Source organism: Rhagoletis zephyria, unplaced genomic scaffold, assembly GCF_001687245.7.
Source record: "Rhagoletis zephyria isolate East Lansing unplaced genomic scaffold, Rhagoletis_zephyria_1.1 Rzeph_scaffold_00024, whole genome shotgun sequence".
NCBI classification, from domain to species: Eukaryota; Metazoa; Arthropoda; class Insecta; order Diptera; family Tephritidae; genus Rhagoletis; species Rhagoletis zephyria.
The window spans coordinates 737,100-752,773 of record NW_016157108.1 but is presented as its reverse complement, the minus strand read 5'-3'; the positions used below and the strand labels follow the sequence as shown (position 1 = coordinate 752,773).

Here is a 15,674-nt window from a genome sequence, read left to right as displayed (position 1 = left end):
CGCCCCTTTTTACAAACTAATTTGTATATACCCGACTATAAGCACTCTCCATAAGTATGTCTGCGTTCCAAATTTCAAGTTCATGTGATTTATGGTTCCGAAGTTATAGCTGATAGAAATATCCACGCCTATGGGATGTGCTACGCCCCACAGTGGGGCAAAAGAGGTTGCTGTGGACAAATTAATTTTGAGAGCCCAAATATGAACAAAAATGCTCTGGTTTTTTTATTTATTTATGCTGCAAAATGAAAAAAAAAATTCACATTTGAATGTCCACCCTTTTGGAAAATGCTTGAAATTAATTTCAAATGCCTGCAATTATTTAAAAAAACTATTCATAAACATTTTTCCATAGGAAAAATTTAATTAAAAAATATTTTTAATTTGCCATCTATACTGATATATATTTTGAAAACCGTTTTTTCTAATCGAAAAACTCGAGAACAGCTGTACCGATATTTTTTAAATTTTGGACATCGAGTCTAGACCCTCAAAGGATGATAATAGAAGAAGAATAATTTCAATATGTCAATGGGCGTGGCACCTCCCATAAAAACTAAAGTTTTCACACAACATATCTCTGGAAGTATTCATCGTAGAGTGCTGCAACTTAGTACAGAGATATATAATATCAACGACAAACTCATGGAAAACATGGGAGTTATTGAAAAAGGGGGTTGTGGCACCTCCCATACAAACTGAATTTCTCACATTAGAATGTGTATGTGGTGTGAGAAATTCAGATTGTATGGGTGGCGCCACGCCTCTTTTTCAATAACTCCCATTTTTTCCATGAGTTTGGCGTTCATATTATATATCTCTGTACTAAGTTACAGCACTCTACGATGAATACTTCCAGAGATATGTTGTGTGAAAACTTCAGTTTGTATGGGAGGTGCCACGCCCCCTTGATATATCGAAATTATTTTTCTGTTGATAAAAGTTGATAAAATTTCCACGAATATGGGATGTGCCACGCCCCTTTTTACAAACTCATGTGTATATAGCGTACTATAAGCAGCTGACTGTTATAGCTGATAAAAAATTTCACGCCTATGGGAGGTGCCACGCCCCCTTGTTTTTAGGGTCTAAGAAAATCGAAAAAATATAGTATAGTACATTTATGCATCTTTTGTCAGCTTTCACATGACCAAGATGAATAACATTGATGACAGCGCAACTAGCAACATATGAGTTTAAACCGTCCAGCTCTGCATCCCTTTTGCAGTAGTTCTGAAACTTGTAGGGTGGAACTAGCGCTTTGCCAGACTGCCTCTAAATTTTGCTGCAGGGATTATATGAAAAAAATGTACTTTGAATCTTTGACTATTTTCCCCATTCGAGTTTTTAACTCACAAAACTTTAGTCTCTATATTTGTAGTAACATTGAACCAAAAGATGTATTTTGAAGTTTTCTGACAGCGTTTGATTTTCGCGAAGAAAAGCCTTGAATGTACTAAACGTGCGCTCAGCGTGAGTTCATACAAGTGGCGCCCAATTTAAATATGGAACATCTAAAACTTTCATGTTATCAGGAATACGGGCTTGCCCTTTACAATTAAATGTAGAAAAGGCAAAATAAGGCAAATATCTTAAAAAAGGGCAAAAAGGCAAGATCAAATGTGTATATATGGAATCAAGGAAAGATAAATCGTGGACATTCTTCATCGAATATACTCTATATTTTTAGCAGAAAAAAGGCAATTTCCATAAAATCCGTTCCTTGATGATAACATACCTTACCGTTTGGTAGAAAATGGCAAACAAACAATTTATGTGACTGAATAATTTTCTTTTGCACATGTGGGATCGATGTCGACTAGGGATGGGTAGTGGGGGGGTTGAAATTCGATTTTTCCGAATTTCGAACATTGCCCAACCATTCGATTATTCGATTCGAAATTTGGTGGTGCAAATTCGATTTAATTCGAATTTTATAACTAAAAATTAAAAAGTTTTGTTTGTAAGAATGATAACTCAAATCAAAAAAGAGATTCAGTTGAACTTACATACATTAATGTGATTAACTATCCACATCGCTCTTCTTAGCTTCACAATCAAAAATAAATACAAATAAGTTTTTATTTCAAATAAATATCTCAAAAAATATCAGATACAAATCCTAAAATTTAGCAAATGTGGCAAATTGAAACTAATTTTTTGGGACTTATAACGTGATTTTATTTATTTTTCTTGCTTTTCTTGCCAATTTTAATTACATTTGCGCAAAAAAAATATTGAAAATCGCTTAAAAATGACTGAAATAAACCACCGACAAAATACTCATAAAGAAAGAAGCAAAACAGAAATAGCAAACTGCAAAATTACGAACGTCACACACTTTTTTCTCAATTGCTATTACAAATGGCTGCTTCTCAACCGGTCAGATCTGTTCTAATTGGTTCATAACATCTTTGGTTAATCCATAGCTAAACGGCTGGTATTTTTGACTTGCATATGCTAAAAATTTAACTTGGCATTTGACATCAGTGATGACATGTACTGCGATATCTACATTCCGTCAGTTTTTATGATGTATTTGACACCAAGTGAACAGCTGTTAGTTAAGGCAGTTTTTGATGACAGTACTTTTGACATAATGAAAACCAAGCATTAGATACAGTTTTAAGATCATCAAGCAGCTGAAATCTTATTTATTTTTTGTGAATTTGTTTGTATAGCTGGGTTGCGTAGCTATTTAAATCAATAAATACGTTTCATTAAAATAAATAACAAAATTTATTTATATAATATTACATATTTCACTTTTAGAGGGTGAATCAATTCCAAAGTGACTTAATATCAATTGACATTATTTCACTTTTGGCCTGTGTATTATTGTCATTAACATTATTTTACTTTTGGCCTGTGTATTAATGACATTGACATTAATTCTATTGACATTATTGCACGTCACCACATATATCGAAGTTCCGATTGTTCCATTTTCTTGTATATTTTTAATTCATTCGCTGCATCGAAAATATCGATTTTTATATACGATACATCGATGCAATATTTCGTTGCATCAGAGGGAAAAGTTGCAGAGTTGCTTTTTTGCAAACTACGACGAAATTCGATTTTTTCTAGAAAAATTAGATTTCATCCGAATTTTAGCACCACAACCCAGCAAACACAATCTCTAACGTTAAAGAAATTTGGATTTCTACATTAGATAACTAGGGTAATTCTCTAATCGTTCTCAAGTCGATGACGAAGTTAGAGAACTACATTAGAACTCGATTCGAGAACGATTAGAGAAGCAACGCAAATTCAAATAAATGTAAATAAGCAATATTCCAAATGAATGAATCCTAAATAATGTTTAAGTTCAAATAATTCATTATTATTTTATTGCAAATGCATTCAACACAAATTTTACAAACAAAGCGTGTTATTTATTAAAGCAAAAGAGCAGTTTGAAATTCATATTAGAATCCCATTAGAGATCAACATTAGAATTCGATTAGAGAATTAATATTTTCTCGAATGGATTTTTGTTGAGATCGCTCTCGTTCTCTAATNTACAAACAAAGCGTGTTATTTATTAAAGCAAAAGAGCAGTTTGAAATTCATATTAGAATCCCATTAGAGATCAACATTAGAATTCGATTAGAGAATTAATATTTTCTCGAATGGATTTTTGTTGAGATCGCTCTCGTTCTCTAATGTTTGAGATTGGAGAATGTGGCTTGTTCTCCAATCATTCTCTAATCGATAACTAACCTAAATTTTTGCTGGGAAAGTTCAATTTCAAAAATTCGCCATTTTGGAGGTAAAATTCGAATCTCGATGCTTCGAATATCGAATTTACCCTTCCCTAATGTGGACCTTGTACATTTCATTTGTAGTAGTGCTCACAACGTTCATACCAATTTTCAGCTTAAAGCGAATTATTGCAACCCTGAATGTCTAACTTTACCGGGCTTATATTTCCCAGAAGATAATTTAGGTAAGCCTTCTTAAGTAAAGCCATTCTAAGAGGCCTACCCAAGAAGGGCTGAAAAACGTGTTTCCTTGCATGCCTTCTAGAAGGGCTTATCCATTTACATTTTACGCGAATGCCTAAATTTACACTATTTAGCATTACAAATGAATTTCAATAAACATTTTAAGTTACAATAACATATGTTTGATCTAAACCGCAAGCAAAAATACTTCAAAGATGTATGATTTTTATAAATTAAAGAAGCAACTTTAAAAGAACTCCCCCAAAAGCCCTTCTGAAGATAGGACATACTTCCCTTAGGCCCTTCTGGAAGGCCTTCAATTTGTGCCACTCCATACAAAAAAGAAAGGAGAAACCCTGCGGGGAAAATCTCTAGTTCTGAACTGGTGCGCTTCTAGTACATTTAGACCCAGTACTGGTTCGCGATAAATCTCTTTTGCATGCAAGCAACTGGCGAATTTAACATGGCGATGTCCTAGGAAGTGTCAATTGCCCCCCGCTGCATCCCTTTTTCGATAGTTCCGAACTAGTCATAAATTCTACAGTTCCGAACCAGTTCTAAAATCGACAGACGAAAGAAAAAAGTATCATGATTTTTCAATCTTTTTGGTTCTTCCGTGTGTGCGATTTTAAGTTGTTTTGGAAGAAATGTGTTGTCAATTTGAAATTAAATTTGTTTGAATGATTGTAAGAAATGTACGTTTACATACCTTTAGATGTGGCTGAGTTTGCAGAGGTGCTCACTGTTATTTCTTAGATTCCAGACTGTCCCAAGATGTTGAAATGTTAACACAAATTTTAGTTTTGTATTACCAAGCTATGAAAAAGCATTTGCGAAGCACAGAATAGAAGCGTACTTGACCGAAAAAGCCGCTGAACACATATCTATGTAAAGTAAACAAGCCCACTGCATCCCTTATTCGATAGTTCCGAACTAGTTCTACATTCGACAAATAAGATCTAGTTCGTTCTGCATCCCTTTTTCTATAGTTCGGAACTATTTCTAAATTCGTCACTTTAGATATAGGTTTCTAGTGAAAAAAAACTGAAAAAAATTAGTTTTTTAAAAGTACCACTTTACGCCGGTTTTGGACTGGTGGGGATCTAGTTCCTGTCGGACTAGTTCCTTTTTGGCGATAAAGACCTAGTACGGAACTAAAAATTTGATTCACTAGTCCGCGGTTTCCCTACAGGGAAGGAATGTAGAGTGGAAGGCCTCTTGACTCTCAGGAAGGCCTTTCAGAAGGGCTTTTAACTCCTGAAATTATCTACTGGGTTATTATACCCGAGCGCACTTGTGCACAGAGTATTATAACTTTGTTCGCATAACGGTTGTTTGTAACAGCCAAAACGAATCGAGACAGATATAGACAAATGTATACATAAATGCTCAGAACGAATAGAGAAATCGATTAAGCCATGTCTGTCTGCCTGTCCGTCCGTCCGTCTGTCCGTGTACACAATAACTCGAGCAGGAACTAAGATATCTCAACGAAATTTGGTATATAGGTTTCCCTTTATCCAAGGTGGGTTGCTATTGAAAAAGGGCGAAATCGGACTGTAACCACGCCCCCTTCCCCTATAATGGTATTTCCGAAAAATGCAAAAACTATAATATTTCCGTAAATATTGGATCCAAATTGTTGAAAATTAGTATGTGGGGTAGAATTTTGGTGCAAAATAATATTATTAGGAAATTTTTGGAAAAGGGGCGTGACCCCACCCATTTATGATGAAATACTGTCTCTTAGTAGCCGCTTCACCAATCCTTACCAAACTCGGTATGAGCCTTTCTTAGAATCCAGCTAAGAAATTGGTTGAATATCGGGCATTAGCCACGCCCACCTCCCATATAACGGCAACTTACAGAAACATGAAAACTGCGATAAATCAGTAACTACTCCACCCACTTATGACCAAAAATGTGTATCTCGGTAACCGATTTATAAATTTCTACCAAGCTCGGTGCATTTAATAACCTTGGAACTTGATTCGTTAAAAATAATTCAAATCGGACTAAAACTGCACCGGCTTCACGTATAACGGTAATCTTCGGATATACGAAAACTCCGATATTTCAGTAACTGAGGACATTCATTTACTCCAAGTAAATACTTACAACAATCTCTCAACAATAAATAAAACTGTTATAGACTTTAAAGTAGTTTAGAGAAAGTTGGTAAGGCGATACCTGCGCTGGGTATATAAAAATCGGTTTCGCCCGAACTTATACTTCTTTACTTGTTTTTGTTGAACTTTAATTTTTTAAATGAAAAATTTACTATTAGGGTTACGAATTTCGTAGTTGTTACTGCTGTTGTTGTAGCTCTGCTATAACACAGTGCTACAAAAAAGCAGAAAATAGAAATACCTGGGAAGTTATGCATATGTTCTGGTAGGTCTCTTCGAGTAAAACCAAAATCGAAATATGAAATTTGCCAAATACCCCGAAAATCTTGATTTACCGTTAAAAACCGGGTTTTCGTACTTTTGCGCACTTATAAGCCTGTAACTTAGTTCATTATGAACCCAGTTTCGGTTTATTGCCGGGTTTAAAAAGAACAAACTTGTGAATAAAGAAACCTTAACAGATGTGTATATTTACTAAAGCACTGCAAATATACCAACAGAAATACTCTTCACCAGTGTTGCCACACAATGTTTTTATTTTTTACCAAAATCACCGAAAAAAGTTACCAAATTCAACAAAAAATTACCAAACTTATTTTATGTGCAGAACTGTACAAACATACACATCAAGCCCTAACCGCCAAAATAACAGAAATATTCCTAGAGCATCTAGATGCCTTTCTGCAAACAAAAAAAAAATTGAAAAAAATTTCGCTTTCGTTATTTTAGCAGTTAGGGCTCTATATGTATGTTTGTTCTGCACATAAAATAAGTTTGGTAATTTTTTGTAATATGTTAAAACTAAATATGGTGCGGCTATAATTTTTTCCACCACTGTATGTAGACAAGTGACAAGAAAATATATCAAAAGTTCAACACTTGAATGAAAGCTTTCGACTCACTCATAGACAGAGTGAAGTCTCCCGCTGAATGCCGTAACTTTTTGAACGAGAACATGCATATTTACGTAGAATTCAACTCATATATATGGTTGGCGGGTACACCGGTAAATTGATGGTAATTGCAAAGCTGACGAACTGACAGGGAAAGGTAGGACCACCCAAAACCAGGAAAGGGCACTGTGGATATACTTAGCAATAACACTTTCACACAGTTTGTTAAAGATCAAACCATTCTAGTAGCCAAGGAACGCTGGAACAACATTCACCTTGCGAAACTTTGAGGATTACCTGATATTTCTATAAAAGAAAACGCTTACGGGACACTTACTAATGTGGAATCAGAACCAATTGACGTGTAAGACCGAATCGAAAAAGCTACCAAATTGAAAAATAAATTACCAAATTACCAAACTTGATAAATAAAGAAAAAAATTACCAATTTTGGTTAAAAATTACCAAAGCGGCAACGCTGCTCTTCACATGTGTACATGAGTAAATGGAACATATATTTTAGAGTACTTAAAAAGATAGGAACAAAAAAAGAGAACATCACAAATAGGAACTGACCAATGTTACTCAACAGCACTCTGCTACATAAAACACTGTGCCGCTTTTCCAGAGTACTTGAGTATGTTGATTGCATTCAGTAGTATTTGAAAACTTCATAGGAAGTATAGGAACACTTATGAAGTTTTTTCTTTAAAATGTTAGCATTTAACATAATGTTAAGAAAAGACATACATTTTCTTTTTATTCCAATATATACTTAAAATATTGTTTATATTTAAAAAGCGCCGACGCCGACATATCTCGCCGGACGCTTCAATGTTTGCAAAAAAGATCGAATCTTACAACAATCGAATGGTAGCAGCTTTCATCATTTAATCGATGATTTATGTAATTTGCGTTGCAAGCTCAGAGGTACCCCAAATTACGTATTAAGTTTTATCAAAAATTTAACCAACAGAAGAGTCTTCTTTAACACTTCAGTCTTTATCGCACAAGTTACTGTCATTCCTTTTGAAATGGGATCTAATTGCTGTATCGCTTTCGTGTCATAAAGACGTGGTGGAACAGTTCTTCCCGAGAGCGGATAAGAATTCGAAAAAATAGCGATAACATCGGCGATGATTTTCACAGAAATGTCGTGTCGAATTAGTAACTTCCGCAATAGAAAATGCTGGCAGGGAAGCTTGCTACTGCATATGTATGAGAGTATGGGAAATGAAAATATCGTATTGTAAAATTAAAAATTGGTTCTTTGTATAAAATGAGTTTACTTTCTTTATAAAAATATGCTGTTGGCTACATTGTTTCTCGATGTTTGTTATCTATATATATAAAATAATAGCCGTTTTCGTTGTTCGGAGTTAACTCAAAAACTACTGCATAGATTTCAGTCAAATTTTCAGAGGTTATACCTTGCATATATGGTCCTATTATAGGCTACCAGAAAACTCGGTAGGTGGCGCTGGGGTCGAGTTATTTATAAAAATCGTATTTATGAACCGATTTCTTTTAAATTCAAAATGTAAGCTACCAGCATGATGGCAAATACGTTTACCAAAAACGGAGCCGCTAGGTGGCGCGGGAGGCGAGTTATTTATAAAAGTTGTATTTATGAACCGATTTCGTAAGCATGATGAAAAAAGCACTTGCGAAAAACGGACCCGCTAGGTGGTGCTGGAGTCGAGTTATTTATAAAAGCCGTATTTATGAACCTATTTTGTTAATACACATTCGAGACGTTTTTTACTTTCATGATGTTTTTTTTTTCATTCGAAACATATTCAGCCCTATCATGAGTCTCATCTTCCCTGAACCGGTTCAGTTTTCGCTTTTGGTTTCCATGTACTTACTATGGGGGTAATCAAAATTTTCGCGTGAATTTTTTTTCCGGCGAAACTCAGGATAAGGAAGATTACATACATAAAATGATAGCCATTTCTGTTTTTCGGACTAAACTCAAAAACCACTCAATAGAGCCCAGTCAAATTGTCTGAGGTTATACCTTACATATATTGTCCTATTATAGGCTACTAGAAAACACGCTGGTGGCGCTTGAGTGGAGTTACTTATAAAAGTCGTATTTATTAACAGATTTCGTTCAAATTCGCAGCGTGACTACCTGTATGATGAAAAACTCCTTTGCTAAAAATGGACCGCTGGAGTTTAAGTATTTAGAAAATCCGTATTTTTTATAAAATCTGATTGGAATTCATAATTCGTATTCATTTCATGACAAGCAAAGGTTTTGCAGAAAAGGGACCCGATGGATGACGCTGCACCCGAAATATATAGAAACCCCCGCGGGGTTTGTTCTGCTTTGGCGCTATGTTTATCTTAGGCGAATTTACTTTTCAGTTGGCTAAATCAAGGATGCGTTTAAGTATGCATATAAAGACCGTAAGACTGTGTAAGCGTGATTTTGCATCTAAATCAGATTGACGAAGTTGCTCGAGGCGGCCGTTATTGTAACAGTGGCGAATTGACAAGGAAAGATTCGACCACATCTGTCCAAGAAGGAACACGATAGTTATATGAATGGCTTTATTTGAACGATATTCATGAGATCACAGTACTCATTTAACTTTTCATCCTGAGGATTCTTGGCCCTCCTATAATTGAAAACGCTCATCTGTGCTCTTGAGTTTCCGTATAAGGACTGGACCAATGCTGAAGTTGCAGGATCATAGAAGAATATTACGCACGCTTGGCAGAGATCTCGTAGGTGGAAATAAGACCATAGGTAAAACGCATTACATGGAAAGGGATTAGTATGCAGTATGGAATCACAACGCTACTATTCTTGGTATATGCGTGAGGAGGATTCCGTTTTTTAGTCGTTTCAATTTAAACTAAAAATGTTTACTTTACAGACTGCTTTTGCTTCTAAACGCTATTTTTGAATTGGCTAACGCAAAAGATCTTATTAGGCGCCGCGAAGCAAGCGGGCATTTGCTAGTTTAACATAAGAGTCAGCTCTAACATTATGTAGCATTGAACGAAAACTTCCAAAAATACTCAAAAAATACTTGTGAAGGAACATCTTTTTTTGTGGAAGTTTGACAGCATGGTACTGCTGATTTATGTTCCTCTTTTTTTCGGAACATAATTTGTTTGAGTACTTTTTTTATGTATACAGCGCTCTATATCTTCACTTCTCTTCCTTCCATACCCTTTTTGTTAGAGTATGAGTAGTTTAAATATTTGAAGAAAAGTTCCCAAGGAAGCAAACTGCATTCCGATGCAGATCTTTAGTATTTACCCAGCAAACACATTTTTTTTACTTTTTTCGCCTTTTTTAAATTTCGTTGAGGTTTTTACGAACTATGTTATAAGAAAACCATACTAGTCCTAAACTGATTGTAAAACCAAATTTAATAACGAGGAAAACTACTGTTTATTTTCAAAAATCGGATGAAAGTTTACTGAGTTATAAAACTTTTTATGAAAACGAAATTTTTGCAAAAATATTATTTTTGACTATACTACTCAAAAATGTTTTCTTGACTGTCTTTTTCTTAATTCAGCGTCATCAGTTTCTCGTTCTAGAATTTTCTGAAATCATTTTTATACCCAGGTGTTATTGTGCACTTTGTTCACATAACGGTTGTTTGTAACAGCCAAAACGAATCGAGATAGGTATAGACAAATGTATACATAAATGATCATAATGAAAAAAAAAATTTTAGTTTAAAAAACTAAAACCTCGCTATTATAATTTCCATTCGTACTGTCATCAGGTATGTAACTTGAGACTATAAATCGCTGCATCTTTTAGGCGCATCAATATTACATAGTTACATCCCGAGCTAATAAAAGGGCGCTAAAAAGGAATCGATTAAGCGGTGTCTGTCTGTCCGTCCGTCCGTCTGTGCACACGATAACTCGATTAAAAATTGAGATATCTTAACGAGACTTGGTATGTGTACTTCTTTTCAGCGTAGGACGGACGGTATTGAAAAAGGGCAAAATCGGACAATAACCACGCCTACCTCACATATAACGGTAGTTTTCAGAAATACGATACTGCGATATTTTAGTAACTCACTCAAAATTGATAATTACAATAAGTTTTAGACGAAAAATAAGAATATTATAAATGTTTGGAAAATAGGCGTAGCCACGCCCACTTGTGATTACATCTGTATATCTCGGTAACCGCTCCACCAATTTCCCCCAAACTTGGCCTTATTATTAGCTGCATATTTTTGTAAGTGAGCGACAAAAGAACGCTCAACTCGGGTAAAATTTCCTTCAAGCAACCCTGCTGGTAGCTGGCAAGAAACATGTGTTAGTTCATCGGGATTTAGACACAAATAAATAAAATTATAGTTTAAGAATAGGAATCGCTGCATCTTTTAGGCGCATGAATATTACATAGTTACATCCCGAGTTAATAAAAGGAAGGTAAAAACAATAGAAATTTGTAATTATGCGAGGTATTTGCGTAATATATATACTTATTTAAAATATAAATCATGTATATACGAAAGCAAAAATTANATTACATAGTTACATCCCGAGCTAATAAAAGGGCGCTAAAAAGGAATCGATTAAGCGGTGTCTGTCTGTCCGTCCGTCCGTCTGTGCACACGATAACTCGATTAAAAATTGAGATATCTTAACGAGACTTGGTATGTGTACTTCTTTTCAGCGTAGGACGGACGGTATTGAAAAAGGGCAAAATCGGACAATAACCACGCCTACCTCACATATAACGGTAGTTTTCAGAAATACGATACTGCGATATTTTAGTAACTCACTCAAAATTGATAATTACAATAAGTTTTAGACGAAAAATAAGAATATTATAAATGTTTGGAAAATAGGCGTAGCCACGCCCACTTGTGATTACATCTGTATATCTCGGTAACCGCTCCACCAATTTCCCCCAAACTTGGCCTTATTATTAGCTGCATANTACAATAAGTTTTAGACGAAAAATAAGAATATTATAAATGTTTGGAAAATAGGCGTAGCCACGCCCACTTGTGATTACATCTGTATATCTCGGTAACCGCTCCACCAATTTCCCCCAAACTTGGCCTTATTATTAGCTGCATATTTTTGTAAGTGAGCGACAAAAGAACGCTCAACTCGGGTAAAATTTCCTTCAAGCAACCCTGCTGGTAGCTGGCAAGAAACATGTGTTAGTTCATCGGGATTTAGACACAAATAAATAAAATTATAGTTTAAGAATAGGAATCGCTGCATCTTTTAGGCGCATGAATATTACATAGTTACATCCCGAGTTAATAAAAGGAAGGTAAAAACAATAGAAATTTGTAATTATGCGAGGTATTTGCGTAATATATATACTTATTTAAAATATAAATCATGTATATACGAAAGCAAAAATTACCCTCTCCACTTTACCATTAACAATTCACAATAGAGCAGTTTTTTCACTTAACAACACTACCTTCAGGTCGCGAATGTTTTAACCGACCTGGCTGAACTCGTATAAATAGCCGAGTTTGTGTTGTTGCTTTGCGTGTATTTCGTCATTTAAACGGGTGTTCTTTTGTAGCTCGGCTGCAGAAGAATGGAGCTATTATTATTATTTTATTTTTCCCACCGCAGCGTTTTTTAATTGTAGCTATTTCTTGGTGAAAGTGTTCGCCTTGTTCATCACTGAACTGGCTCAAATTATGTGGGAATAAGTCCAAATGCGAATAAAGGAAATGCATTTTTATGGACATGTTAAAACCCATTCCACCGTAAGCATTCAAAAATTCGTTAACAACCGTGACATAGTCGTCGCTTCTGTGGTTTCCTAAGAAATTATTGGATAGGGCTACAAAACACTTCCATGCACGTTTTTCTACAGAGCTTATGAGCTTTTTGAACACGCTCATAATTTTACGAATTTGAGGTCCTATGAAAATACCTAAAATTCATAAAAGAGATAAAACAGATGAAAAAGTACTAGATGAGAGAATAAAAAATTAGAAACCTCATTTTATTTTGGCTTCACTTAATTTTGGGATCGGTGCATGGATTGCACAAAAAAAAACCGGGTTTCCTATGGGACAGCTTTGCAAATCGTGCAATTCGTGCACCGTGCAAGGGCTTTGCAAGACTGTGAGAATACCCCTATAGTTTCATATATCCTAGCTTTAAATGCAGTGGTGGTAGGGCAACATTTTCAGCTTTAACCAATGGGACTTTTAAAACGTTTGCCTGCCTATTTAATGCGGCTCTCGAGATGGCCATACTTTGAGATCATAGAAAACGGCAAATTAAAAAAAGAACTATCAAGCAAAAATTGTTGAGTTGTATTGCCATAAATAATATTTTTGAAAAAAATTTGTTTTCATCAAAAGTTTAATAACTCAGTAAACTTTCGTACGATTTTTTAAAACAAACGCTCGACCTACTACCACTCGTCAGTCCTCGGCTGGCAATGGCGCACCTCCGAGTGTATTTCTGCCTTGAAAAAGCTTCTCATAAGACCAATTGCCGTTCGTAGGTGGCATAACATTGTAGGTCATAAGATCAGTATGCACACAAAAAAAGTTGGAAAAGAAGCTCGGCCATGCACTTAACAAAGTTGTAGGCGCCGAAATTTAATTTAATTTTTTATTTTAAAATTTGTATAGAATTTTTTAAACATTTGTCTCAATACTTTCAGTAATTAGGTACGTATTTACTAATGTATACATATGTACATATGTATCTTTTCAATTTCAGTTGTCGGCAGCATAAGCTATCCCAATGCTTCAAGCGCAAATAACGGCGCTCAGCAGGATCCTTTAAAATCACAGTCACAAGTGCAACTAGACCAACTGAAATTAACTAACGGCAAATCCAGTGATAACGTTAACAATCTGAATAAAATATTGGACTCTGATGTAATGGTACCTACATCTAATTTACAAAAATTCATCGAAAATGCAGATAAAATATTAAGAAACATCACAGCATTGCCAACGGCAAATGAAAAACGTGAGTTTGTGTTTATTTTAAATATTCTTAAGTCCAAAATATTTAAACAAATTTTATTTTAAATCGCAGTGTCTTCTAAGGATTCGAAAGGCAGCAAGCAGTTAACTGAAGAAAATACTATTGTTAAGGCCGCGAAGGTAGAGGACATTGGTACCGATGAGGAAGAAGCGAACGACGATGGTGCACTGCCTCCATCCGTAGTGATGACTATTAAACGTCCTGGAAGTGCCAGTGCTGTACAACAACATTCAAATGAAAATCGAGTGGTGAAAAAAGTAGAAACAAAAGTGACCATAAATAAACCTAAGGCAATACCCAAAGTGCAACCTGCCAGCCATCCCGTACCACGCAACAATACCGACCACACCAAAGGTATACCTACGAGTGAAATATATGAGTCGGGACACTTGAATGAGGAAATAAATTTTGCAAAGATTTGTCCAAATCAAGGTGACGATTTAAAGCTGCTGATACTTATCTCGTCCGCGGTAAATCACGCAGAAGCACGTCTTGCCATACGACAGACCTGGGCACACTATGGTACTCGTCGGGATGTATCCATAGCGTTTGTCTTGGGCCGTACGACAAATGAGAGCGTAAGCAAGGAACTGAGCATTGAGAATTTCATTTATGGTGATGTGATTCGTGGCAACTTTATCGACTCGTATACCAATTTAACACTGAAAACCATTTCCACATTAGAGTGGGTTGATCTGCACTGTCAGCATGCCAAATTTATATTGAAAACGGATGACGATATGTTCATTAATGTGCCGAAGCTACTACAATTCATAGATGGCCATTCTAAAAACAAGCGTGTCATATACGGACGCTTGGCGAAGCAATGGAAACCCATAAGGAATAAAAAATCAAAATACTACGTGTCAACTGATCAATTCAGTCAGCCACTATTTCCCCCATTCACCACCGGTCCAGCGTATCTCTTAACAAGTGATGTCATACATATGTTGTATGAAAAATGTCTTCATCAGGTGCGTGGCGTTGGATTTTTTGACTTAAAAAAGCATTTTTGTTCATATTTTTCTTTTCCTGCAGGTCTACTTGAAATTGGAGGACGTCTTTACTACAGGGATTGTTGCGCAACAGCTTGGCATCAAGCGCGTACATGCCAATGAGTTCCTTAATCGGCGAATTGCTTTCAATCCATGCAATATACGCAAATTAATCAGTGTACATATGGTCAAGTCAAATGAACAATTTGATCTTTGGAAGAAATTGCTGGATAAGAGCACCAAGTGTAAATAGTATTTTAGGTTTATACATTAAAGTCATATAACACTGAGCTGTAGTTGTAATCGTATTAGAATAAGTATCAATTTATGATAGAACCCTGGACTATTTTTTATTTTAAAAAAAGTTACACTTTATTTGAAAGAACTACATACTTACGAGTATCTATACTCATATGTATAACAAAATTTACGAAAGTATACATTTACTAAATAATAAAGTGGCATAGTTTAAACCTCTGCAAAAATTATACTTATATTTAAATACTTATACTTTTATGTAATGCATACATGTATTTGTTTTCTAGACTAAACATACTCGTAAATGCATTATAAATGCCATTAAAATATTTATAAATACCTAGTATACATATGTATATGTAAGTACGCATGTATGTATGTATTGAATGTGGTTATCATCCTTTCAAACTGAACAGGAGTAATGTATTGTACTAATTATATTCATACATATACAAACATATAGTAAGT

General features: G+C 35.2%; 1 protein-coding gene across 9 annotated transcripts in view; it reads left to right on the top strand.

Annotated features, from left to right (window-relative positions):
- LOC108362819 (uncharacterized) overlaps window positions 1-15,444 on the top strand; it is a 150,180-nt gene extending 134,736 nt beyond the window's left edge. For all 9 annotated transcript variants that reach the window (XM_017616012.1, XM_017616005.1, XM_017616000.1 and 6 more), the window contains 3 exons: window positions 13,681-13,935; window positions 14,005-14,927; window positions 14,992-15,444. In XM_017616012.1, coding sequence (XP_017471501.1) covers window positions 13,681-13,935; window positions 14,005-14,927; window positions 14,992-15,201 — 1,388 coding nt within the window. In that variant the 3' untranslated portion in view covers window positions 15,202-15,444. The remainder of the gene's footprint in view (window positions 1-13,680; window positions 13,936-14,004; window positions 14,928-14,991) is intronic.
- The last annotated feature ends 230 nt before the right edge of the window (window positions 15,445-15,674 follow it).